This window comes from Scatophagus argus, chromosome 4 (assembly GCF_020382885.2).
Source record: "Scatophagus argus isolate fScaArg1 chromosome 4, fScaArg1.pri, whole genome shotgun sequence".
Classification (NCBI taxonomy): domain Eukaryota; kingdom Metazoa; phylum Chordata; class Actinopteri; family Scatophagidae; genus Scatophagus; species Scatophagus argus.
In genome coordinates this window covers 12,154,974-12,181,310 of record NC_058496.1, presented here as the reverse complement: position 1 = coordinate 12,181,310, position 26,337 = coordinate 12,154,974, and the positions used below count along the sequence as shown (strand labels likewise).

Here is a 26,337-nt window from a genome sequence, read left to right as displayed (position 1 = left end):
CATCTTTATTTATTATATATTCTCTTCTGAACTAATATTTGGATTTTACCTAATCTACAATAGCTTGACACAGACCTGTGTCCTATTACTGAAAAACACATTTTAATTGAGGTGAATTAAACAGAGGGAGTGACTGGAGTCCGTGCTCGTCTTTGCTCCGCTGCGTCCGTTTGCATGTAATTAAATAGCGTCGTCGGATCTGACAGTGTGTGTGAGAGCGGTCCCTGTCCTGTGCACCTCTTCCCCCCGTCTCTTTCTACCTCTGCCTCTCCGTAATTGAATTAGCTCGGTTTTAGGCGGGGGAGGGGCATGGCTTTGTTCGAGTGACGCCCATTCAAATAATTTCAAACCAATGGGACTGTGCCCCGCTCCGGCGTAACCAAACCCACTCTCAGTCGGCGTCTGGAGCTGCCTGCCTTTGCCCTCACCTTCCTGCGCGTCCCGGCGTTTCAAACCCAAACACAAGATAGAGGAAGACTACACGGCATACACATGGGAGAACGCAAGATCTTTTTCACATCTGCGCGTCGAACGATGGCTTTTATATGAAGAGGACACTTTGGGATGCGGACATAAACAAGCGTCTCCGCGGAGAGAAGCGCATGACCAAACACAACGCTGTCCGTCCTCTCTCCCACAACGAGAAGGACTCCTCCCCACCTCGACCGTGACACCTCCGGTAAATCGCAGAGAAAGGATAACTCTTTTTTTACGCTGGAGACGAAAGTCTGACATTACCATTCATCCGCAACTGCCTTACTGACTGTATGGCTTTAAAAAGTTGCCTGGAGAACATGGACATCTGACGTGCGCCACACGGCGTCATTGGACACATAGAGCCTCTCTCTCCCTCTCTCTCTCTCTCTTTTCTCCATCACATCTTGGACAGACTAATCCCCTGCGCTCTGGGTTTGGTGTAAGAAGAAGTGTTCAGCAGTTGTCATTTGCTCTGACACAGGCTACATCCAGTAGCTCCCTGCATAAGGAGAACATTATCACACCACAGAAGACACTGCCTGTTGTGCTGCGCATTTGTGTATGTGTGTGTTGAGCTCACTGTTTGTGCATTAGTGGGATAAATATTTTTGTCAGCCCACCACGGATTTGTCCGAGCTAACATCCTACATGAAATAAAGCGCATGATTCATCTGGACGCTCGACCTGCACCCGAGAGAAAACCGCGTTGACGCGTTGGCTTTCTAACTTCAGATTTCCGTCAGCCTGAACAAGTGACATCTCCAGTGTCCCCTCGAATGGTTACATTCACGCAAACCCCTTTGTGTTTTCTATGTTGTGCGCATTTGTATCTGTTCGGCATTCACAAACTGCGCCAGAAACACACGACCACATGTGAATGAGACTCATCACCTGTCCCGGTTGAAGCGCCCAACTCGACTGACTGACCCGACGCTGAAGAGGAATACGTGCCGAAGTTTCGCTGTAGTGATGCTGCAAATGGAAATGGTCCTCTTCGTCTGCCTTTTGCTGTTGATGTGTGTATTTAGCCAGGAGCCCAGTTCCAAAGTGGTGGCCGACCGCTACGCCGTCTTCTGGAACCGGACCAACACCAAGTAAGTGCCCCCACGACGGGAAGGTTTAACGCGGAGAGTCGGCGATGTTCCGTCTCCACGCATCTGCATGGACCGCGGGGTTTGCAGGTTTGCTGGACCACAACGGTGATTATTCTCCGCAGTGAGGGCATAATGCCAGTAGCTGTAGGTACAGACTATAGCTGAGGGTGAGAACAGGAGTGTAAAAGACTACTGTGTCTTATTTCCAGTAGTACGTGGCTCTTCATTAACAGCGCGTCCTCAGAGGAAACCATAGATTAAAAACCGTGCGTAATAAGGCCTGGATTTAGCATTCATCGTCTGTGTTGCATTGGTTTACCAGTATTATACAGACGCAGAAATTCACTGTGTCAGTGTGAATTATTCAGCTGCAGGTACAGAGTCAGAGCTGGAAAAGGCTGTAAAACCTGGGGTCATTATCTTGTGTTGTTTCTCTGTCGGGCGGACTCAGGCTGGTTGTTTGCACGACCCCAGTGGACCCATTAACACCAGTGTCTGACTAGTCTCAACTAGGCTAAACACCAAAAAAATAAGCACCAATTCCATTAAATGTGCCCATTCATGTTCTCCACACTGCGTAGCTTCTTTGCCTTCTTTCGGAAAAGTTGGAGGAACACATACAGGCCAGAAAAAGCTGCGCAGTGAGAAGCACTGCTGCCGTATGTGCTTCTGACTTCAGGATATTTATCGAGTGGCTTCACATTGCGTTACTGTAGGCAGCGGGGAAGTCAGTTTTATCTGTCAATATATAACCACTCCTTCACAAAATTCAGCACTGTTGCCATAATTCAATTTATGGGCATACGACGGCCTTTGCATATCGAAAAGTACAGTTGAAGAGTGCTTGTGATAAAATATTATTATTAAAATGACAAACTCTTTTCAGAGTAGTAAAGAGGCACGGTAGGCTAAAGCACCAGTATTATGTTTGCTTTAGTTTAGGGTCTGTTAGTGTTTATCACTACTAATCTTTCTGTAAAACAATTATCCAATTACTTTTTACGCGACTAAACGTTTCCTTGAAAAGTTGGGCAAAATTTTGTTGTTTGTGCGGCATTATAATGTTGGCAAATTGGCTCTTAAATGAAGCGCACTATTGTACCGTTAAAAATAATTAAGTGAAAATTGATCATGACATTTTGTAGGATTTTAGTGAAAAACCCCCAAATAAAATTACTTGTTAAAATTAAACCAAAACAGTGCAGATAAATTCTTTAACATCAAACCCACAGTTGTATAATTCTTCTTAAACTGTGGGGTTTTTTTTATTCCACCAAATGTAGTGATGGCTATACTGAACTGAAACCACAAACTTTCCTATTCAAAACTTTTGAAAACTTTCACTCTGCCTAACAAAGTGCAGCTTTCTCATTCTAAAATGGACAAAATTTTCCTAATTGAAACTTTACATATTGTGTTCTCTCTTTATTTGCATATTGGTGAACACAAACCTCTGCTCATTCATACGTTCGGAGGCACAGATCATGTCCTGACCTCAAGTCTCTGAATAAAAATATTCAGGCACTTAATTTAGATATTATCAAGTGTGTGCTTTTCATTTTTCATTTATGTTAATGAAAGTGTGCGTTCAGCTTAAGGCGCAGCGCTGTTAGTGGAGGAGTGAGGGCTTCATGTGCTGTTGACACAGTTGGGGCAGAACGGAGAAAGACAGCAAAGTTAAAAGAAAGTTTCTCAGTCTTCGAGTCAAATCCCTCTCTGCTCGGACAGCCTCAAGTCAACCTCGGTGTTCAGTGTACATGTTTGTCGAGACAGCGTTTCCTACTGAAAGTCCCTCATGGAGTTAGACTGTGCAGCCTTGTCCAGGGCTTATTAAGTCTAAACACTGCTGGTGGAGTTTACAGAGATCTTTCACTCAACTGCCAACAGCACTTAGTATTTGTTGAATAAAATCCTCAGCTTACCCTCCAAGTGCACACAAAGCCATTAATAGCACATGCTGAATTTGTTGCACAACTATTTATATTCAGCTTGAAGTTTTGGAAAACATGATTTATTGCTTGAAGCAATTAGTGGTCAGGGGTACAAACGGAGGGCTGACTGTAAGCCCTCTCCTGAAGTCGGGGCCAGTCTAGTCGGGGTGTGTAGATTCTCGGCCTGATACACCGTAAACCATGACTGTTGTGGTCTCGGTCTCTAACCCGGCTGTTTATTTATGGACTGCTTTCTTCAACAGAGGCGAACACAGTTTTTAGTTGAATCTTGATTTCTGCCGTTGATAGAACTACTCTCATTAGACGGTACGTTTTCTTTTTCAACAAAAAAGTTTTGACTTGTCTGGCCGTTCAGATAACTTGATATCTTCCAGATGGGCTGACAAGTTTTCTCTGTTTCTGAGAAAAAGAAGAAGAAGAAGAAAAACGTAGTTAGAAAAAAATAAGAAATTAATCTCTGATCTGACAATCTAACCCTGAAAGAGAGAAGGGAGAAAACAAGAACTTTGTGATCCACTTGGCTTCATGCATGTTGCTTCTTTTGCTGTCTTTGGGTCCAAGGTAAAATCTAAAAAGTAAAGAAAGATAGCTTCCTTAGCCTAATCCTTTTCTGAAGCTCTGACTTGCCCGAGGAAAGGAAACAGGTTTTTGCAGAAACTGTAATGCCGCTAACACCAGTCACTCTGTTCTACTTACTCCAAATAGAGTTTGTTTGACTCTTACCCCTCCAGGGCTGAGGCAGGAAGCCAGAAAGGTAACGTAACTGCAGAGAGGAGACAGAGAGAGTGAGAGATAGCAAACTTGTCTTATTGATGACTCAGTTAATAAATATTGAGTCCCTTTCTTCATGCATTACTGTAGAAAGCTGGTGCTGCACTGTAACTCATCTTGCCTGCGCCTGCTTTTGTGCTGAGGCTTTACGGTCACACCAAAAGTACGGCTGCTCTGAGAATTTACTGTGTGATCGCCCCATGCACCCAAAAAGGCACATTTGAGCCAAAAGTTACAGTTACTTTAACGATGCAAATAAATTAAAACAAATGATGTAATTTGTCATGAATAATGTTAGCAGGTAACCTAAAGCATAATTTCTGTGTTTTTTCCTTTTAGCTTGACTGTGAATTTGTTGTCCGATCATAGTCGTCGAGTTCTTGTTTTACTACCTTCAGAAAAAGCCATTTTGTTGCCATTCATTATTGCACCATATGAAACTGCACCTTTGACAGACTTGAAAATTGCCTCAGCAAAATAATCCATCATACTAAAGCTGTAGTTTCAGTTTGGTTTTGTCACAAAATCTGTTTTGTTTTTAATTCACTGTGTCCTTGTTGGATCAGCATGTGCAGTACGTTATGCTCTGCTTACTTTATCACCTGAAATGCACAGAAAGAAATGAAAACCTCTACATGGAAACACGAACTGCTACTTACAATCTTCACCTTCTTCTTTTGTGGGGCTGTCTAACTACAATTAATTTGAAGTTTAACATCAAAAATTCGTATTTTAAAAGTAGCCAAGAGAAAGTCAATATTAAGTTGGACCGTGACATGTTACATTCATTGCAAAATGATTGGAGAAAGTGTGAACTAGACACAGACAAAAATAAGCAAAAGGGCTAGAAACTCAAGGAGTCACTTCCACAGTTGCTTGAGTCACTGATAGACAAAACACACTGGTGTAGACACTTTCACGGCTTGGATGTGCCAGTGGTATTGAAGGAGCAATCTGAGATAAGGACTTTTTCTGCTTGGAAGGGAACCTTTTGTTGGCAGAAATGTTTTTGTAGGTTAGAATTTCTTCTTTTACCTTCTGTTTTGTTTTGCAGTGATCAAACTTGTAAGCAACTGGTAGATTAGTGGGGAATTTTGTATTGGTCAAGTGTATCGTAATTTGCGTTGGCGGTGCCACAGTCTTTTCTGCTGGGTGTTTGTGTTGTTGGTATCTGGGGTATCTGGGCTGAGGGGATTTCCAAGCTGTTTTTTTGACTTCAGTGCGCCGTTGTGTATGACAACTCCAGCATGAGGCCAGAAACTTGCTAACTGTTTTATTCTTTCAGAATATCTTCCTTTTTCTTTGCCTTTCTGTCTCCCTCTTCACACATACACACTTTCTCTTTTACTTCTCTTGGTTTAGATTTTTATACAGCTTTACTCATGGTACCCTAATTTACATATTTATCATTTTCCCCATCAGACAGTTATTTTGAGGAAAGGTTTGGAGAAGTGTATGGTATCTTGAAGTTTTATCTGTCCTCAGAGAGTTCCTTCAGCATCAAATAGCTTAAAATACAGGGACATTTCTCTCTGTATTTCAGGTTTTTTTTCCAAGCTGAAGAAGCTCAGCTCTGTCTTTGCTTGTGAGTATTTATTCTAATGAGGTGACAGACAGTGGCTCTAATGATGTCTCTGCTGTAATGCTGAAGAGACGGCCCTTCCCTACCTATCTCCCACCCGTGGCCCTTTCTTCTTCCCCATGTCCCTCCTCGCCTTTCTCCCATGTTGCCTCTCTACGCTCTCCCTTTCTCTCTCTCTCTCTCTCTCTCTCTGTCTCTTCTCGCCAGGCACAGAAAATGAATGAATACAATTAGATATTTCGGGAGTCCCTCCACGGTTGATGGTGGGGAAAGACGCACAGAGGTCAGCCACGCTCTGAGAGGAGCTCAGGGAGAGGTCACACACAGACGGCGAAGAATAACGAAGCAGAAAGTTGGCCTTTGAATGACAAACTAGTAACTAGAACTCTCCTTGAAGTGGAGGGTGTTATTAACATAAACAGTTTGATGCGGTTGTGGTCATGCAAATTGCTCAAGGTGATTTGTATTTTGCTGCATAATTCGTAGCTGAACAATCAGCCTGGAAAGCATTTTTCCAACGTGTTTCTTCGTGTTTTTTATTCTCACAGTGTACTGTAACCGGAGGTTTACATACAGTAGATGACTCACTGATGTCAAAGACAACTATCTTTAGTTGTAGTCCCGCTCGTCTTTGAGTGTTTTTGCATTGTAGAGCGCATGTGTGTGAGAGTATATCATGCATTGTACCAAGTGAGCCATAGATTCACATAAGGCTTGTTTTTTCTGCTTCAGACTCATAGATTCCAGAATAATTGCATCTTTCTCCCTTGGACTTCTCATTACCTGTCACACAGACTGGTGGGACATGAATAAACATCTTGTCAATCTGTGCTTTATATGCATGTGATTGAGTGCAAATGCTGACTGTACACTAACAAAGGCACATATGCGTAGAGGTGCAAAGTTACATACACCCATCTGCCTCTAGCAGATGTGAGGACGATTTTTATATTACAGCACAGACTTATATTTATAATTCAAATCCTGAAAACCTGTAATTTTTAAAATCAAGCTTAAACTGCCTTTGATTTTTAAAGTAGGTATATCTGACCCCATGCCACTCTCTCCTGTCCCCCCTTATCATTTTTCCACTGAGTCGCTCGGAGCTGTGTTTTACTCCCTCCACTGCTCTGGCTCTCCTTCTCTCCCTCCGTCTCTCTCTGTCTGAGGGCTGATTAGTTCTCGTTAATGACCCTTTGCTCTGTCATTCTTTTATGCCTGTAGCATTGGCAAGCACCAACTGAACTGCAGGGACACAAAGAGAGCGAGGCAGAAGATATAGAAAAATAACCACAAGAACTGACGGAAAATCATCAAAACTGTAATGATGGTGTTGTGCAATGTAATACTTCTATTAGGTTTAAATGGCACTCTGTGTTTTCTCACCAGACCTGTAAATGCACTTTCCATTTAAATTAGATTTTTTTTTTCTATTAACTAGAAAATGAGCCCAGCAGGCAGTAGTCAATGCTTAGTCAATGTGCTTGGCAGAGCAGCTGTTCTTCAGCATGCAGTGAAAGAGGGGGAGGACTCTTGGCCGTGACCCTTGTGGACTTGCTATGCGACGGACAGAAGCAACCCTGTCGCTGGGGGTGCCCGGTGGTCAGGCCGTGGTCTTGGATATGCTAATATACTGAAATAAAGACAGTAAAAGACATCACCAACTTTTATTATTTATTTCATAATTTTTTTCATATGTATACACACACACACACACATATATCTATCTCTCTCTATTCTACACAATTTTTTTTATTATTGATTTTTATTTATTTTACTTATTTAACAATTTAAAATCCGTACACTTTCTTCTTCAAAAAGTGGTACGTTGAGTTTTGTATGCTTCAAAATTTTATGTTTTAAAAATATGACTTGCGCCTCCTTTTGAACAATTGTGTTTCGACTTTCATTTGGGAGATTTATTTTCCTGAACATAACATAAGAAATATTTATTCACAATAAGATAAATCTTATTCAGCCTGTTAACTTATCCACCAAAGAGTGGATGGGATCTCTTAATGACAGAAATGAACAATATTGAATGGCAGCGTTAGTTCAGTTGCACGTTTCCCTCCCGTGCCCAGGGAACCGGGTTTTAATGTCCAGGTTTTTGTTTTCAGAGTAATCACTCCAAGGTCAGATGGAGTGCTGAAACACTGCTATCAGCTGAGCGATCTGTCTTTTAGCCCTCATTCAACCCAAAGCTTTCGGGGGAATGCTCCCTATAGCTCTACTTGGAAACAATAAAGTATTAACCAGCTAGTGCAACACCCACATGTGAAAAGCTAGACGTGGGACTTATATTCTGCCATCAGGATGATAAAAATGTTGCCTTTTTTACAAGTTGGTTGCCTTTCTACCAGATGCATGTGTTCCGGAGCTAATTTCTTCTCTATTCCTGCTCTTGTTGTCTCAGGTTCACTCAAAATTTCAAAGTTTCAAAGTGCACCCCCCCGCCCCCCCAACCTTTATTTTTCCTTAAGTTACATTGTGCTACCTCAGGGGAACTGTGGGAACAGACCTGGCAGTCCAAAGTTGTGTTTTTACTGTGAACACCTGTGCAGATTTGTTGTTAATATGAATGTAGCAGAGAGAGAAAGAGAAGAAAAACTATTCTGTCGGGTTAATTTGGCTCCCATCTCAGAAAAGCTTATGTTTCATTTTAAGACCCCAAAAAGGAGTGATTAACAGGAATACAGGACCGCTGCAGCGCCATTAAGGGTCCAAATGCTAGTCCTGGCATCTCGCTATTGTGTACTATTAGTCCTCGTTTGTGGCTGAAAATGGCGCTACCATATCCTTCTTCTGCTCCTCTGTAAGATGGAGGCTTAGAGGCAGCTGTTACTGTAGTAACGCTTGGTTGATCTATCACCCCTGTCCAGAAAGGGGCGCTACTGAGAGAGGTCTGATAGCCTTATGTGCCCTCTTCTCTAAGCATAAAGCATTTCAAGTGTACAGTTGGAGTGAAAGCTACACAGAATTGCTTGATTTAAACCAGCTCTTTCTGCTTTGGTTGATTTGACCTCGTTAAACCCATTTACTGTCAAACTCATTGTATTTACAGGAACTACACCAGTATGTAAAGGCCAAAACAACTGATGGGCTTCATTTTTTTTTTCTTTTTTCTGTCACCATGTGTTCAACTGGAAAATGTGACGGGAACGATTGAGACTGTTCGGTTTTTTGCCAGAGACATTTTCCACAGATAATTCCTTTCATGGTAGACTGGCTTCGGACCTTACGCTGCCGTTTTCCTTATTTAACTTGGGGGGCTGCGGGGGAGTGAATGAATGTTTTTCTAGCTGGGTAGCAGTGTGGAGAATAGATCCCAGAAGAGAACACATCTCCAGCTTGTGAATAAAGACCTAATTGATGGGTTGTAGCCAGTTGTAAATGACTCATGATGTAATGCGTCTTCACAGTCAGAGTGAGAAACACACATAGGGACTGTACATTCGTGTGGTCTGCTTTTCCTTTTTTTTTTTTTTTTTTTTTTTTTCAGACAATGCACTTAATTTATTGCCAAAATTTTGTATCTCCAAATTTTACGAAGCGCAACTTTTAGCTAAAAATTATGACTAAGTATCTTCGGATTGCTTACGCGGCTTCTCATGTTTTCATGTCATTGGTGTTGTTTGCACTGGTGCAGTCATGAAAAAGTGAAGTGAATTTGGCTGAAAGGACTAATTGATCCTCTGGCCTTTTTTTTAAAAAAAAAATATGAACAACTCTTTGTAAATTCCCTACTGCTGTGACAATTTTCCACTGACATAAATATAAACAAACAAACAATTAAACAAAGTCGCTTTCACTTTGCTTAGTCTACCGTTGTGGCGAGACGTGCCAATAATAAGCTAGCTGCATTAGCCTGTTTAAATTGACAGTAGAGAAAAATACTAGCAGCCAGTCGTCCCCCTCCAATGCTGGGTTGTGAGACTGAAAGGCAGCCATTGTTCTGCTCTCTCTGTCCACTCCACATAGCCAGGGCTGAAAGTAATGCTTGCGCTTTAAATGGAGGGAGGAAAAAAGGGAGGGCAAAGGAGAGGAGTGAGGGAGAATGGTGTGAATGGCGAGGGGAAAGGGAGAGTGCACAGCTGAAGACGTAGTACGCTTTTGGACAGAAAAAAGGGAGGAGAGGAGGAGTATCATGCAAGCGCCAGACACAAGGAGAGAGGCATGTAGCAGCCAGGGGTGACACAGTGTGTAGAAAAGAAGAGGTGGCAGTTTCCCTCATTTGCAACTAGCCTTATCCATCCTCTCACTCTCTCATCTGCCTCCCTCCACACCATCCAGCTCATCAACCCCCCCTTGTCTGCCCTTGCCAGGGTTTAAAGATGCATGTGGCTTGCTGGCTCTCTGTCTGTCTCCCTGTTTGTGACCGTGGCTGGTTGGTTGCTTGGTGGTGGTTCTCTTAGGGACGGACTCTGGGTCTTCACCCTGAGGAGGTGTCGTCTTTGCGGTCCGGGTTTATTGACACTGGGGCTATTTTCTACAGAGAAAGGATTAAGCCTGCTCAGGTTTAGACCCCTGCTTTGTTTCCTCTGTCACTGAAGACTCCACCACACAGGGTTGTGTTTTTGGGATGGGGTGGGTGGGTGGAGCTGTGTTACTAAGTTGCATCTTACCCTTAACTGCTGCGACACACTGCACACTATGCCCTTGAAAGTGCATTTTCTGTTAAAATGTATGTATCACAGTCAAAATACCAGGGTGTGTGTAATGTAGTGGCTTAATGGAGGGTTTCATTCCAAAATGTTTCATATCTGCTGTGGAGGCAAATTGGTACAAGGTACAAGATGTTTTTGTCCTCAGAAGTAGATCTGCTTTGCAAGTCAAGGTCATGAAATGATGCATTCCTTCCATTGTGGCAAATAATGTGTATAATTATGCATTATTGTAATCCAAATGGTGGATATCTAATTTTGTAACAGAGCTCTTTGTATTTGTCTTTGACTCAACTTGTCTCTGTGGCTGCATCAAGTGTGAAGGCTTGGGGTCTAATAAGACTAAATGGGATTTTGACAAAAAAAAAGAAAGAAAAAGAAATTAAATCAGATCTATCATACTGTATATTAAAAAGTCTAAGTCAAAATTTAAATTCAGCTAAATTAAACGTCAGCGACTGCAACTTTGGCATGAACAGATCATTTTCACATCTACTCTTACATCTCCAGGCCTTTTATTAGGCAACAGATGCTTGTCTGATCTCTAAGAAGAGCCTGGAATCAAACAGATAATAAACCATGTTTAAAAATGTATGACACAGAACTGAATGTTGAATCGAGGGATGGTTGTTGTGTTTGTTGGTGTCCGTTTTTTGCTGGAAACTCATGCACAAACACAAGAGCATGTTTTTTTTTGCACGCAAGTGTGTGTGCGTGCATGCTTGGTTATCCTGAGCCGACCTCTGCTTCGAGACCCACTTTAATGAAGCAGCAGAAACACACACCCTTTACTATAGCAGAGCACAGCACTATTCTTGACCCAATTCTCTGAGCCTGCTCCTCTGAGAGCTGCTTGATAGTTTTCCTATTTTGTGAAGCTGTATTGTATGTTGGTGTGCGTGTGCATCTCAGTCTTTGTTTATGTGTGGTGTCTGGTATTCCTGTGTGAAACTCTACTCAGTATGTTGTTTTTTTTTCCTCCTGAAGGGGAAAAGCGATTGATCCCCGGAATGTGTGATAAATCCCATCTTCACCCTCTCCTCTCATCTGAGCCCAGCTTTGACTGGTCTGGCTTACTCCGAACATTATCCCACATAACCAGATATGACACCCCAAAGAACATTGACCGACAAACACGAGACACGCATACACAAACACACACACAGCACACACCACTCTGGTTTGGAAAGGCAGTTCATTATTTCTTTAGTGAGGTTCAAGTTGCAGGAGATGTGGTATTTATTCTGCTTGTTTATTTTCTTCCTCTAAATCAGCGAGCAGCGAGCCTTAGAGTGCAGCAGCTTTTGAACCGCGGCCTATCCCATGACTGCAGCCCTGGGTATTAACCCAGAGCCACTGAGAAGCTTAAAAAGCCATCAGCTCATTGTCCGGAGACACAAAAACCCCCTTCCTCTAAAATCCCCCCCATCCTTCTCTTCTCTTTTCCTCCTTCCCTTCTTTCTTAAGAAAGCCTCGAGCTGGCCTCTGCTGGCATTCATATTAATCAGTTTTAAGGGTCTAATGAGATAAGTGAGACTTAAGGGGAGTCCCCAAAGTGGCCTAAGCCCTCTGGATAAACAGAGGTGATGAGCACTGCCTATGGTAACATCCAAAAGAGTGTGTGTGTTTTTTCTTTCCTCAGCATAGTCATGCATACAAAAGTTTTTAATGTACTTAATCTCACTGTTGATGTTTGAAAGCCAAAACATCACCTTGAGACACTCGAGGTGATGATGATGGTTTCATGGTTTTGATGTGGTTCTTGGCTTGCTAAGGGTAGAACTTATCGCATCTGTGGAATTGACCATCATCACATCTTTTCCTCAATAACTCCCTCCTTTGTCCTAATCCCCCCACTCAGTTCATGCCCTCTGTTCCTTATCCCGCTAAGTATCCCAGGAATATAGACCAATCTGTTTCCTCTCGCTTGTTTTTTTTTTTTATTTGCTCCTGATGACATATTGTCCTTGCTTTCCTTTTTTTTTTTGCTGTCCTCCCTCACTTCTTCTATCCTGTCTTGAGGATCACCAAATCTTTAACTGTACTGGTCTTGCAGGACTCATGCTGAGGTGACCCAGCATGCCCACTGTCAGCATTAGGCTCAGTGTTGTGGCTGCAGGACTTGACTGACAGTTGCCTACGGTCTTTACCCCTGTTTTTCTGTCTGTTTTTCTTTTCTTTTAATCTTTTTTAAAAACATGGACTACCCCGGCCCCCTCCCCACTTCTACTTAAGCTCTTCCGAACCCCAACACAGAGAGACATGTGTGATTGTGTGTGTCTCTTTGTGTGTGTGTGTGTGTGTGTGTGAGTGATGAAAAATGGCGGCCCAACCAAAAAAAATGTAGCACCAGCCAGACATAAGACACAAAGATGGCTCCAATGTTCGAATTTGAAGTTCTTTATTTGAAATTCTGAAAATTGGATTAATTAGGAAACAGTGATTAAAGCTACTCAGCAAGGAAAATCGGCTAAGCAAATTAAATAATCCATAATCTGCAATACTCTGTCCATAATTCACCAGTCAGGGATCATTTAGGACAGGAACAACGAAGACAGACGCAGTTTGTTTGCAAATTACACTGGAGTTTTTTTTTTGTAATCTTAGTACAGTTTTTTTTTTCCATACCATGACTAACACATTCCTGCCTCAGAGGAAAAAACCCATAAAATAATAGCTTGCCCCTACATTTGGGCTCTTGTGTAACAGAGGGTCTGGTTGAGCTCTACATTAGAACTACTGGAGTAGCTGTGAGGCGGGACGAGTCCTCAGAGAGTTCAGTTTCACCTGCTGTTCTGTTCCTCGGGACTCGGCGACCGGAGACATTCCAGCCAGGATTAGAGCGTGCATGGCAAACGGAAGCACAAATAAAAGGGAGGGAAGGGGCTTTCTTTTCAGAAACATAGTGTTTGGCCTGGCCCCTGCTGTGTGTACATGTGCATGTGTGTGTGTGTGTGTATAGCATTTTGTTCAAAAATTCACTTTCAGAATTTGTTGTTAACATTTTGCCACTGAGGACACAATTTAAAAAAATTCTTCTGGACACATTTAAGATTAAAAATAAACTTCATATTAATTAGCAATCACAATATTATTAAAAAATGTTTAACTGTAACTTTTAACAACTAGAAAACATTAAAATAATTGTGTGCAGAGAATTTTGAAAAATTGTGTCGCTGTTCAGTTAATTGAATAAATAGTTTTGATTTTACTTTATATTTTTATATATTTTTTAGATGCAAAAGCCCTCTAATGAATTTTATACAATCCCATATTTCACCATAATTTTGTCTATTTCTTTTAACATTTAATAATTACTCTCTAATTTCAGTTCGGTTTATATTTCTTCAAATAAACATTCATTAATATCTATTTTTCCCAGATTTAGATTCAGATTTAATGGATTTGAAACTTTTCCCTGTCTAAAATCTGTCTTAGCTGTTGAAAATATAAACTTACCTCAGTGCTTGACAATTTGCACATATTCTAGTAGTATTATTTGTTTTGAGGTACAGAGATGAGGTGGACTATTAGCCTGTGGGAAAAGAGATGCATCATATTTCTCGTATTGGATGAGAGTGCGTGCTGGGCTTTGGGTGGAGTGATGAAATATTCATTACTGTTTGTGATCTTTAAGAAAAGTAGTACTTGTGAACCTTTGCAATTCATGAAAAATGAAATCAAGGTAGTCATGTTGTGAACATGAAGGTGATGGAAGGTTGTCTGCTTGTTTGGTTCATATGACCTTAACCAAAAACATTCCTGATGATGGCGGGTACTTTCTGCTTTGTGAGTTTGCTTTCTTTTTTCTTTTTCTTTTTTTTTAAAATAACTTATTTGTACCTTTATCAAGTTGTTAGATACATAAATAACATAAATATTGTAGTGAATTTGTTTGAATATTGGCCCTGGATTCCCAGTGTTTTTCTTGACTGACTGACAGGTGTCAGCCGTCAGGTCTGTGCCAGTGTCAGACTTGTCAATCTTTGAGCAACATCAGGTTCACAGCTACTTTAATAATGCAGCACAGCCGCACTTTTTATGTCCTCTCAGTGCTGCATCCTCGCCTATCTCAGGGACAGGAGGAGAGCTGTCCTTACATTAAGGCCAGGTTAGATTGTGTCTGCCGTTGTACATTAGCAGCGAAGCCATCCTGCCTGTATCACTGGTAAGAGGAACATGGCACGAAGATGGCTGAATTATTCACACTCATAATCGGCCTTTATGTCCTGCTGCCAAGCCTGGCCCCAATGTTATTCTAGTGCATAATTGATAGTGCTCAGAAGTGGAAAAGTTAGAATAGCAGAAGTAATGCGAAGCGAAAGTGTAGTCAGGCAGCACAAGGGAACAGTGGGATTGGTGGGGCAGTGAGGGGGATAGAGGGATGGAGGTGGGCCCCTATAGGAGTTTTTACACTGAGCTTGTGTTAGCCTTTACGGGGCTTAGGCCCAGCTAGCGTGAGGATCGCGTGTGTAGGCCAGCCAGACTAGTTTGAAAGGGGGAGTGGGGGGATAAGAGGGGGGATAAAAGGAGGTGGGAGGGAGAGGAGATGGGGATCCAGAGTAACAAGGCCTGACACTGAGCCGGCCCAGAATGTGGCCTGTTTCTCCCCCCAAAGTTACTCTGGGGCTTCTCTGTGGGCAAATACATTTCTGAAATCAAATCGAATTTGATTTAGGGATGAAAGAGTTTACTTTTGTCTTTTTAATAATTGGGGAGGAGTAATCACAACAGATCTGTTCTCTACACAGTTGATGGGTTTGGTCTTTCATTTGGACCTAATCCAGGAATTTTTTTTTTTTCACTAGTTGCTTGCTTAAGCAGGTAAGAGAGGCATTGACATCACATTACAACCATGCGATACAATAATCAATAAACAGCAACCTCCAGAGAGGAGCAGTGATTGGCTCTGTTCCAATAGTAAAGAGAGGCCATCTACTGAGATATTGAATAAGATGACCTTTTGAAAATAAAAATACTCCACTCTAAGAAACAGGAAAAATACTGTCTGTCTCGCATTTTATTTTCATTAACCCGTCACTGCATATCTTCATCTTTATTTAATTCCCCAAAGAATTTATTCCTACATTATTTTCTATTTCTGCTAGATATTTATAAGGTTTGATATTTCTGTCAGAAATGATTTTTGTCTGTCCCCGATCACCACCACCACCCCCACCTTTCCCATTCAGTCATCTCTGTTGAGCTACCTCAGTTGAATGGAACAACCTTCCATGGAAGTTTGAATGTCTCAGGTGAAGGTGTTAACACAGCCCCAGGTGTAGTCTATTTAACACCTCTCTGACCCTTAACAAAGCCTTACTAACTGCTGCCTAGCTCTGCCTTTTGTGTTCCATAACAAAGCCCTTTAGCTTCTAATAACACCACAGCACTGCTAGTGTCAAGAGAAACCTGAGATAAGGTCCACATCAGAGAGTTGGTGGGAACTGTTTAATCCGCCTCTCGAAACCAAAGCAACACACAACAGGCAGGGATCATGTTTGGCAAAGTGGCCGCTTTGATGGAGGGATCGGATGGTGTGAGCAGGAGGAATGGGGATGACGGAAAATAGAAAGGCGGCTGAATACTGGTAGTCTTTTACGGAGCTGTGAAAGAGAACATCTGGAGAATAATACAGGGACTTGTGCAGAGTGTGCACTAATGCTCACTCACACACACACACACACACACACACACACAGTCACACTAACATTACATGCTGCTTTTAAAATGGTCATTTCCAGATTCTGCTGATTAATTCACCATTTTCTCTCTAATCGCAACAGAAGTAGATTATTTGCTCAATTACTTCAGTTATTTACATTTATGCAAATATATTGATCACGCCTGGTCACAAATAAATGAATAAACAGCGGTCCGTTCATTTTGACTTAAACTGAATGAGGTATTTCTTCTCGGTATTATATGATCCTCTTTTTATTTCCTAAAACAAAGACTCATACACTAGAGTTGCAGTGCCAAACAAGTCGTTATCATCGAAACGAAAGCTCTACGTACAAGCTATATAAATTTTGTCAACATCACTTTTGCAATATATTAGAAAGTATCTTTCACCGGAGTCGCTACAATGTGGCCATAAAGCCGTCGAGTGGAAACATTAGCAGCAATATGTCTCAGAAACTCATAAAACCAATTTACGAGTGCACTTAAGGCCCATACACCTACTGGAGCCATTCTATAAAGATGCAGACAGAGATTGTACCAAACTCCTCCCTTATTACCCACATTTAAAAGTAATAAATGTGGATCAATAAGTGATAGAGGGCCTGTTAATCCTGATTTACCCAGTTATTTCCGATTAAGATGCTCCTTTCCAAAGTGAAACTGCAGCATTTACAAGATTACCATTGATTTGTTTTATTGTTCTCTTCCTAAAGGCTGCACTGAGCTGTTTTTTGCAGTAGTCTTCTGGAATGGATGTTCTTTTCTTTTCTAGTGTTTAAAATCTTAAGAGACTCACCTTTATCTTATTGGGAGAGAAATTACAAGTACCAGAATGCTTTTTCTTGAAATTATTCTTTTTTATATGCAAATAATTAATTTTGAGATACTCCAAGTTAAAAAGAGAGAGAGAGAGAGAAAACTTAAACAATCAACAATTAAATATTGAGTAAACAGCGTGTCCTGGTGCGCCTGGTGAAATACACTCCTGGTCATCCTGCATTAGGACATTGGCCAGCGTGCCTAGTTGAGCTCATATGCTTATTTATTTACTGCTTGGCTCAGTGTGCCAGCACTGGAATGCTATTGGCACTAGCAGGTATGGATTAGACCCCTTTCTGTCTCACTGTGAAGTTAATTGAGGGAATCCTCCTCCCACAGTGGACTGAGACTGTCTCAGATCTGCGTGCAGACTCAGCTTACAAAGCACTACAGCTTCACTTTTAATTTGAGTTGACGATTTCTGCCTCCAATGTGATGAGACTGCATCCGATAAGTCATTTCTCTGTGACCTTTTACACGCAGTCTGAAACAAGTCCTCCTCGTCGCACTCCCAGCCCCTCCATCACCATTAATGTAACACCATTAATATGATATAAGGGATTATTACAGCATCACTAATTAGATAGTACAGCAGTTATATGTGTTGCCTTACTATTCCACCATTAATTGCTTCACTAATGGTTTGCCTTTGCGTATTTACATGTAACTGTGCAATTATTCTGTATGGCTTCATCTGTTCACAGACAGCAGCAATGGCATAGAAATGTATTCCTCCCTTTGTAATGCTGTGATGATCCCTCACAATTTTCTGGACCTAATTAGTTTACTATCAAGAACTGCTAATGCCCATGACTGGTATGTATCTTAAATACCCACATGGCTGATAGAGGATGAGCTATTTTCTTTTTGATACGCATTTATTTCATGTGCAGTTTTTACGTAAACAGCCAATTAATTAAATGTCACGTTAAAGCTCAGATTAGCCGTATGCCTATTTGCCAACAGGGCATATTGTGATGTATGAGAATTTGAGAAAAGGCGACTGATTTATGATTGATGTAATATTATTTGCTTGCCATGGCTTATCGTATGGATTTATGTATAAACATTTCTATTGTTAGAATGAGCTGCTGAAATCTCAGTGGTAATTTCATTTCTGCTGTTCATGCCCTTCAAGCCCATAGAGAAAACCATTACTTTTGTTCATGCTGATCTCCCAGTGGAACTGCATGTTATTGCGTCTGTTGTGCAAATGTTTTACTTCCACATATCTGGACATGGAATAATTCCTCTCCTTCTGGCTTTGTTTTTTCTGTGTCTTCTGGTCTTTTAATTGTGAATTTTCCAGTGTTTTACAGCCTAGTAATGATTTTATAGCGGGCTGTTTTATACCAGTGTCCAAACCTGCAGCCTGGGGAAGATTTAGTGTGTTGCCGTTGTTGGATAGTGAGCTCTAATTGGAAGGTCAAGGGGACGTGTTTCAGAGTAGCAGGAGATCACATGTGAACTGCAGATTTAAAGGTTATCCAAAGCCACCCACAGACATAAAGATGTAATTTTCCTGTTATTATATTAGCCATCTGGCTAGAGAATATTGCATGTCGAACTGATTTAAAAATTGAATTTTAAAATTGGGTTGAAACTTGCTTTAAAGCATCATTTAAATTACACCATATAAAATATTTATCCTTTCAAAAAGCTCCAGAGATTAAATTGCAGATATGCTCATTTTATTCCAAGCTACTATTCAGACAAGATCACACTGTATTACCATGCACAAAAGGGATTTTAATTTAATTAGTTTGTGTGCTATTATGAACATACATATAGACATAAATAAAATAGTTCTCTCGGCTTTGACACCAGGAAGATTTTTTTTTCTCCATCCAATCATGGCGTCTCTCTTAAGAACAGCTGCCTCTGGTGCTGCATGGCATGCCAGAAGTTAACCACACTGTAGGCTTGACTGGAAGGCTGAGACGCCTGTGTGCTCGACTCTATGTGTGTCTGAGGGGCTCTGTTTCTGCATTTCGTGCCACATTTCATGTCTATCACCAGCCCTTCTCTCACGCTTGCCTAGTCCTGTGTCGTTGATGGGGTTTCGGCGGAGGGTGGAGGAGGGCGTGGGTAGTAGGAGGAGGGTGGCAGCCGGTAGATAAGTGGTCGATGTCTGGCTTACTCTGTCAGTGTAGGCTGGAGTAGGCTGGGTCACGTGCTGGGCCCACAGGAAAAAAAAAAAAAGAAATCTCTCTGGGTGATTCTTGTCACGCAAGGTTTTGAACTACACACAGCTTGTAGATATACTATACCTTCACATACACACATGTAGAAAAACATTACGCGTGGGCTGTGTTGTGCACATCGTGCACCTGTCTGTATCCACGCCTACTGCTGTGCTGTTTGTGTGTTTGTTTTAATATGTGTGTGTGTGTGTGTGCGTGCATCCAAGTCAGTGTCTTTCCACCCACCCTTGGTAGCAATACAGTTATTGACAACAGAGAGAAGGGTGAAGGTTCTGCAGACAAAGAGGCAGAATGTGCTGACCGGAGCATCCAGCGACAAAAGGAGCGTGGAGTGTGGTCTGAGGCAGGGGTGCGGAGAAAGTACATGCACTAAACTGCCTGGCTCAAATGAACCAGCTTGGCTTGCTGACCAACACTTCTTTATTTTATTTCTCCCCCCCCCCCCCCCCCCCCTTCTCTCCCTCTCCTTCCACTGTTTCTTTTTCCTCTCCACTTTTACAGAGGGCTGCCTGGCATTAAAGCAGAGAAAATTGATTTTCTCATCTTTTCTTCCCCCTTTCTTTTATTTAATACCCCTCTTCCATCGCCTGCCCCTTGCAGCCCAAATCAATACAGTATCTGCATGTACACTGGGATAAAATACAAGCACACACTATAACAGTGTCACAGCAGGGGTCTTCTGTGCTTAAGTCAGCGTCCTCTTGCTCTTCTTGTTTTATTTTTTTCTTTTCATTTACTCTGCTTGTCCCTGTGTCTTTGCTCAACCCCCTTTGTCCAGTCTGTCCACTCTCCACTCCCACCTTCTTTATCCTGTCTTGATTATTTTATTCACTTAATGTACCTCCTCTCCTTCCTTACTAGCTCTCCTCTCAGAGAAGCTAAGATATAATGCAGAAAGGTGAGAAAGTTAAGAGGCAGAGAATGCATTTACAGTGTGCCTCTTCTCATCTTTGCCTCTTCCTCCTCCTCCTCCTCTTCTTCCTCCTCCTCGTCGGGATGGCTTCTAATGAGAGTCTGAATGCATGTATGTGGGTGTGTTTTGTGTGTGTGCGCATGTGTGGGCGTCTAAGTAATGAAAGTCATATCAGTGCTTATGGGGTCAGTGAAAGCGAACATGCATTTTTAACCATTATAACCCTTTATCCCGTGTGGACAGGGTATGTGCGCATACCTGCATTTCAGTCTGCGTTTTTGCGTGTGTGTAGATTACACTATATATGCAGAGCTGACTCTGCCTGTAGTTGTCTCAGCTTTAACCTTCTCTTTGTCCCCAGTCAAGCTTTGTCTTGAGAGGAAACAGGCGAGCACATGTAAGCCCAAACACACACACACACACACACACACACACCCAGGGAGAAGGACTGACACACAGTCGGAAACACACTGACACTACTTCTCCATCCATGCCTCCCTACTTGACTGCTTGACTATGTTCAGCGATTCTGTAGAGCAGCAGTGAGAGCTGTCAGGCCCAGTGTGGAGCTCCCATGCTGCGCTCACTGTTTCCTTGAGCTCCCCTCTTTGATGACAAATGACCTGTGTCTCTAGATCAGACACTGGGAGCTGCCGTGGGGGCGGGGTGAGGGAGGGTTTAATAGTGTAAAGTGCTCGGTTATATGGACTGAATTTAAAAAAGGCACCGGTGGAAGGCAGTAAAGAAAAAAAACGAGATAGAATGACCCATATCTGTGAGAAATGGACCCTTTGAAGCGACAAGAAACTCATTCACCTTTCTGTTCATTGAGTCACCTTTACTTTGTATTACAACATGCAATGTGTGTATCTTTTTACCATGAATCATGTTGTTAAAACATCAGCTGTAAGTGACAAGCGAAAAGCTCCTGATGGATACATCTATATCTATGGTCAATACACAAAATTAAATACACACACGCCTATTGAACGCACTAAGACTCATCACAGTGCAGTGCTACATTCCCTGTAGTTTTACTGCACTATTGCAATTTCTACAGAAACCTCTGGATATTCATGACAAAGAATACAATAGGCTCCCGTTAGGCACTTGGCTCAGGGAAAAATAACTTCAAAATTGACGGGGTGATATTGCTGAGTAATTGAGGTCTATTAGAATAGCTTCTGATTGGGGATGCTATTATTTCTGTGTATTACTGAGTAAATGGCCTCTGATTCACTGCTTGTCGCAGGACGGGACAACCCAAAGGGAGCCGGTGTGACTAACAGTTCCTCTTTGTTCACGCCAAGGCTTTCATCAGGCCTTCAAGACCTCCATTTTTTAAACAGAAATGCCTAATTCATCCCACATGCCTGCCTATTCCTTCTCTCATTTTCTCCCTCCATTTTTTTTCATTCATTTTCACATTCCATGCACACATCACAGATTATAGCTGCACACTCCCACAGCCTGTGCAGTTGCATAGATGTACAAACACAGACACACATTTACATGTTTACACGAGCGCACACCTTCACCTTCGGTTCCAGCTTGGCCGTACTTTCCCCAGTCAGCCAGTCAGTGTTGGATCTTGCTGATTCAGATAGCTGTCACAGCAGCATCAGCACTGGGGGCTACACGCCAGACAGACACCAAGCCACGTAGACATTATGCTGTGTGTGTTTGGGGTGGGGTGGGGTGTACATGGCTAAGGTTAAGCCAGTTTCTGCTGTATTAAACCAAACTGTGTGCTGTAACTGCATTCTCTCAGTTATTTCATGAGGGCACACAGGGTGGCCTTGCAGTTAGAGAGATGGTGCTAAAACAGAGGAGTCGCAGATTCGACAGCCGGTGTTTAGCGCCGAGTGTTCCTCTTACCTGCTCATTCAGTGTAATTTGCCCTGAAAAAAAAAAGAAAAAACGTGACAGATTGGATACGACAGCCATTTAATCATGAAATATTTTTTAGTGATTTGATACTAAGGGAAATTCACCCCTGGAATTAACTTAGTGGGAAAGTGAATTAACCTCAAACTTAAAAGGCTCAGTTCACCCACATTTAAGAAAAGCATTTTTTTTTTCTCATTTACCTCCAGGTGTATCTAGTCATGCAGAAAGTTTTCATTTTAGATGTTGTGAGATATCCTTTTTTGAAAATTACCTTGAAAGAATTTCAACAACGCTGCTAAAGATAATCCAGATAAATCCATCAACAGTTCATAGGCACAATTTCCCCCCCAAAAATAGTTCCAATGCAAAAATGTTGACATTGAATTCTGTTAATGATCAATTATTCATTTATTATTATTCAGTTCACACTCACTGTATTTGGTTAGAGCTAGAAATATCATTGACTTATATCTAAAAACATATGCAAATAAAACCCAACCTTTGCATAGCTACATAACACAGGAAGCAAAGAAAACATGACTTTTGTATTTTTTTGGCTGATGACCCATTGTCTTGCCTATACAGTCATACTGTACATTGATGAGTGAGTGTTTAAATACATAAATCAGTGTTTTTGCATGTCTGAATGCACGGGTCATGAGTGTTTCTGTGTTTTATAGAGCAAGTCCACTGGTGGTTGATGACTCTGTGAGCACCACTTGGGGTCCTTAGCTCCCGCTGTGCCCTGTGAGGAGGGGAGGGGGGGGGTTAGACACCATCTGTTGGCTGGCACTTGACAAACACATAGCCCTCTTGTGCGCACACACACACATACAAAGCCAACATTACACACATCTTACTCATCTGTTGCAGTCTTCACCTACCCGCATTATTTACTCCTTTTCTTTCTGCAAACCTCTTGCCACCTTCACCTTTTCACTTGTTTAATCTTCAGTTTTTTTATTTTATTTTACATAATCTTGTTTATTCTCTCCTTTCATTCACCCTCCGTCTTTTTCTTTCCTCGGTTTATCCTTCTCCCTCACTCTTTCGTGCGTTTCCTCTCTCCACGTGTCCTTTATCCTCAGCTCTTGCTTTCTTTCCTCCTTAAATATCTCCCTTGTTCCCTCCCTCATGTCTAGCGGGACTTTTTTGGGTGTGAAAGACTGTCATTAAAGAGATGCCCCCCTCTCCTGCTGGGAGTAATCATCTATGAAAGAGGACACATTAATGTTACCACAGCTAACACTGTTTGTTCTGTGCACGTGAGTGTGGGTGTGTGTGTGTCACTGCCTGAGTGGCCTATGATGCCAGCATGGCCCACTTTGTTTCTCTCAGCATTCCCACCGCACACACTCACCAAATCCTCCCTCAAGGTCACTCATGCCAGACTCTCTCTCTCTCTGTGTGTGTGTGTGTGTGTGTGTGTGTGTGTGTGTGTGTGTGTGTAGATTTCAGTCTTTTGCTGATCCCATGACTCTTCCTTTCTTGTACTTTTATGAAAAGGACTCATTCTCTGCTGATTTACAGACATATTTAATTGGCATATAATTCAAGGACCAATTTGGCAGTAAGTGGTGCTGAACTTAAATGTGTGCGTACTTGTGTGTAATGGAGTGTGCTTGGGTCAGTGGTGTGTATGTATCTTTGTAAGTGTGTCACTACACAAGCTCTGTTTTTGTGACTGCATTGTTTGTGTTTGTAGAGATGTGTGTGTGGTATCTCTGTGTTTCATCCTTCCTCCTGGGGTTCGATGCTCTCTGGCTATTCTGAAGGTCAGAGATGACACCGTGGGAGAGGGGTCAGTCATCACTGCCACCCCTCCATCTCTTCTTCTCCATCTTTCCATCTCTCCATCTTTCCTTTCATGTATCCTCACCTCTCTCTTATGTGGCTCTTGGTATGTGGACTTTATTAAATTTTCCTCCGGGTGGGTGACGGAGAAGACAGGAGGGGATCAGGGGAGTCATCCCCTCTTTGCTGCTTTCATCTGTCCCTCCTCTTTCATTCCCACAAGGGGACTCTGGTCGTAGGGTCCACACGGTGAAAAGGTAGCCCAGGTATCGCTGCCCTCTTTGGGCACTGTGCTTCACAACAGCTCCCTGATTCCATCTGGAGGTCAGAGAGTAGAAAAGAGATTATAAAAGGGTGTCTCTCTCTGTCTCTCTTTGTCTCTCTACCCTATTTCACATATTCCACTGAGACCATGCTGCACTCTCTTTAAGGCCTCAAGCCTGACAGAAAGATAAAAACTTTGTTCTGCAGTTTTGCTCTTCTCGTCAATCTTCCTCAATCAATAGAAATTAAGAAATGTGCTTTGCAACAGCAAAATAAGATCCAGCCTGGAATTGCTTTGCAAATTCAGTTAGTTGGATGGTGAGCTCTTCTTTTAATGAGACGGTTGACAGATCTTGTTCTGCAAGCGTGCACACATTCTTACGCACAGCGAGGCAGGTTAGAGATGAGCACATGAGAACGTGTGTGCATAGATAGGTATCGTTACAGGGTAATTACAGCATTCCAGGTGCTTACAAACTATTAACTGCTTTTATTCACTTTATTTGCTTATCTACTGTGCATTCTTTCCCTTGTGGTCAAAACATTTCTGTTTTTGTGAGTGTAGTGTGTGTGTCTTTGTGTGTGTGATTGGTGGGGGTGCACACTTGAGAAAGTGAGAGAAAGAGATATGGGGATTTAAAAAAGGAAAAAAGTATAATAGAGAATGTATTTACATATTATGTATAGAAAACAGAATTGAAAGCCAGCGATGCTTGATGAATTTGAATATTCAGTATGGTGAGACTGGTTTCTGTGCAGTCTTGTTTATGTTTAGTTTGTTTGCATTGGTGTATGACTGTAATGAATCCAAGATAAAGGCATGCCTATAATCTCCTTTTTCATTGCGTTTTTGTTTTCTTTCATTCAGTTCTTCTGCTGTAGCTGCTCAGCACTAGTGACGTTATGCTTTTTTTTTTTTGTTAATGTACTGTTATGGACCATATTGTGGTCTGCCCTGGGGCTTCCTGGCTCACATTGTCTATCACAGCACGGGAATCAAATATGGTGATTGCTTGACATGCTTCTTTTTCCTTTTTGTTCACTGTTTACGCTGCAGCTAAAGGTAGTTAATTGTTTTGCTGCTAATCCCCATGAGGAATATGGAGATAATTAATGATAATAATTGAAAATATCACAGGTCTTTTGCCATTAAATAGGACAAAAACCATATACAATATGTCAAGAAGGTCTATTATTTTATATGTCACTCTGTTCTGCTACTAGAAAAAACTGTTTCTGTTAAAATCCTGCAGTTTTGATTGAGCAAATTCTGGAGGCATTCATTTTGAATTTGTTTAGTGTTTCCTTAAAAGAGTTAACCCTGTGATGTGCTGCTCCCTTTCTGCTTATCCCGAATGATGGCCTGCACAGCAATTCATTTGACAGGAAAATACAGTGGTTAGTCAAACAAGCAGAGGACAATTTGTCATGTGAGATGATATGAGTTCTGTCCAGTGATTTGTATAATGTGTTCTTTATGCAACTGACCATGCATTTGCTTAATGTGATCATATAGAGGTCACAGTCACAAGTACAAATATCACTCCGAGCGATATGCCGAAACTGTGCCGGAAGAGACGTTGTGATTGTGACCAAGTTGTTCTGAGATTCCCAAAAGGGATTGTGACGGAAAAATTATTGGTTTCCCTCTTGTTTTACACTAAACTGTGCAGCCAGCAGAGCGGGATTAATAATTTGTGTTAACAAGAGGGATGCCAGCCTCCTTTCATCCATCCTCAAATTGTGCCCCTCTACGCTTTCACCCCTGTCACCCTGCTGATTATAACTGACAGTTCCTCCTTCTCATCGTCAGAGATGACAAAGTGTTTCTCCCGTGCTCCCAGAGTCTCATCCCTCACCCACGGACGGCCCAGATCACAGTAGGAGCAGATATGAGACCAGGGAGGAGATCCGTCACGACTCCCCTTTCTACCTGGAACTCATTTTTCAGCTCCCCGAAAGGCGTGTGAGAGGCATCTCTTAGTGGTAAATGTGATTTATCCACTAAGCTGTTGCTTGGTGGTGGCCAACATGGCAGCCGGAGCAGCCAGACTCGCAATTAATGCTGATTTATCTGGTAGCTCAACTGTTAGACTCTGAATCAGCAGCGATGATAATGAAGAGGCTTGTGGTCGAACTCGGGTAGAGTTTTTAGGGTTAAAGTCGATTGAGGAGTACATTTGTGTGTGTGGAAAGAAAAGAAAAAAATATCATCTGCGTGTGCCATC

General features: G+C 42.0%; 1 protein-coding gene across 2 annotated transcripts in view; it reads left to right on the top strand.

The window, feature by feature from the left end:
• The first annotated feature begins 291 nt into the window (after positions 1–291).
• The window catches only part of efna5b (ephrin-A5b), a 93,731-nt gene continuing 67,685 nt past the window's right edge, over positions 292–26,337 (top strand). The window contains exon 1 of one of the 2 annotated variants that reach the window (XM_046387746.1): positions 292–1,571. In XM_046387746.1, coding sequence (XP_046243702.1) covers positions 1,447–1,571 — 125 coding nt within the window. In that variant the 5' untranslated portion in view covers positions 292–1,446. The remainder of the gene's footprint in view (positions 1,572–26,337) is intronic. The other variant, XM_046387745.1, reaches the window with a different exon arrangement.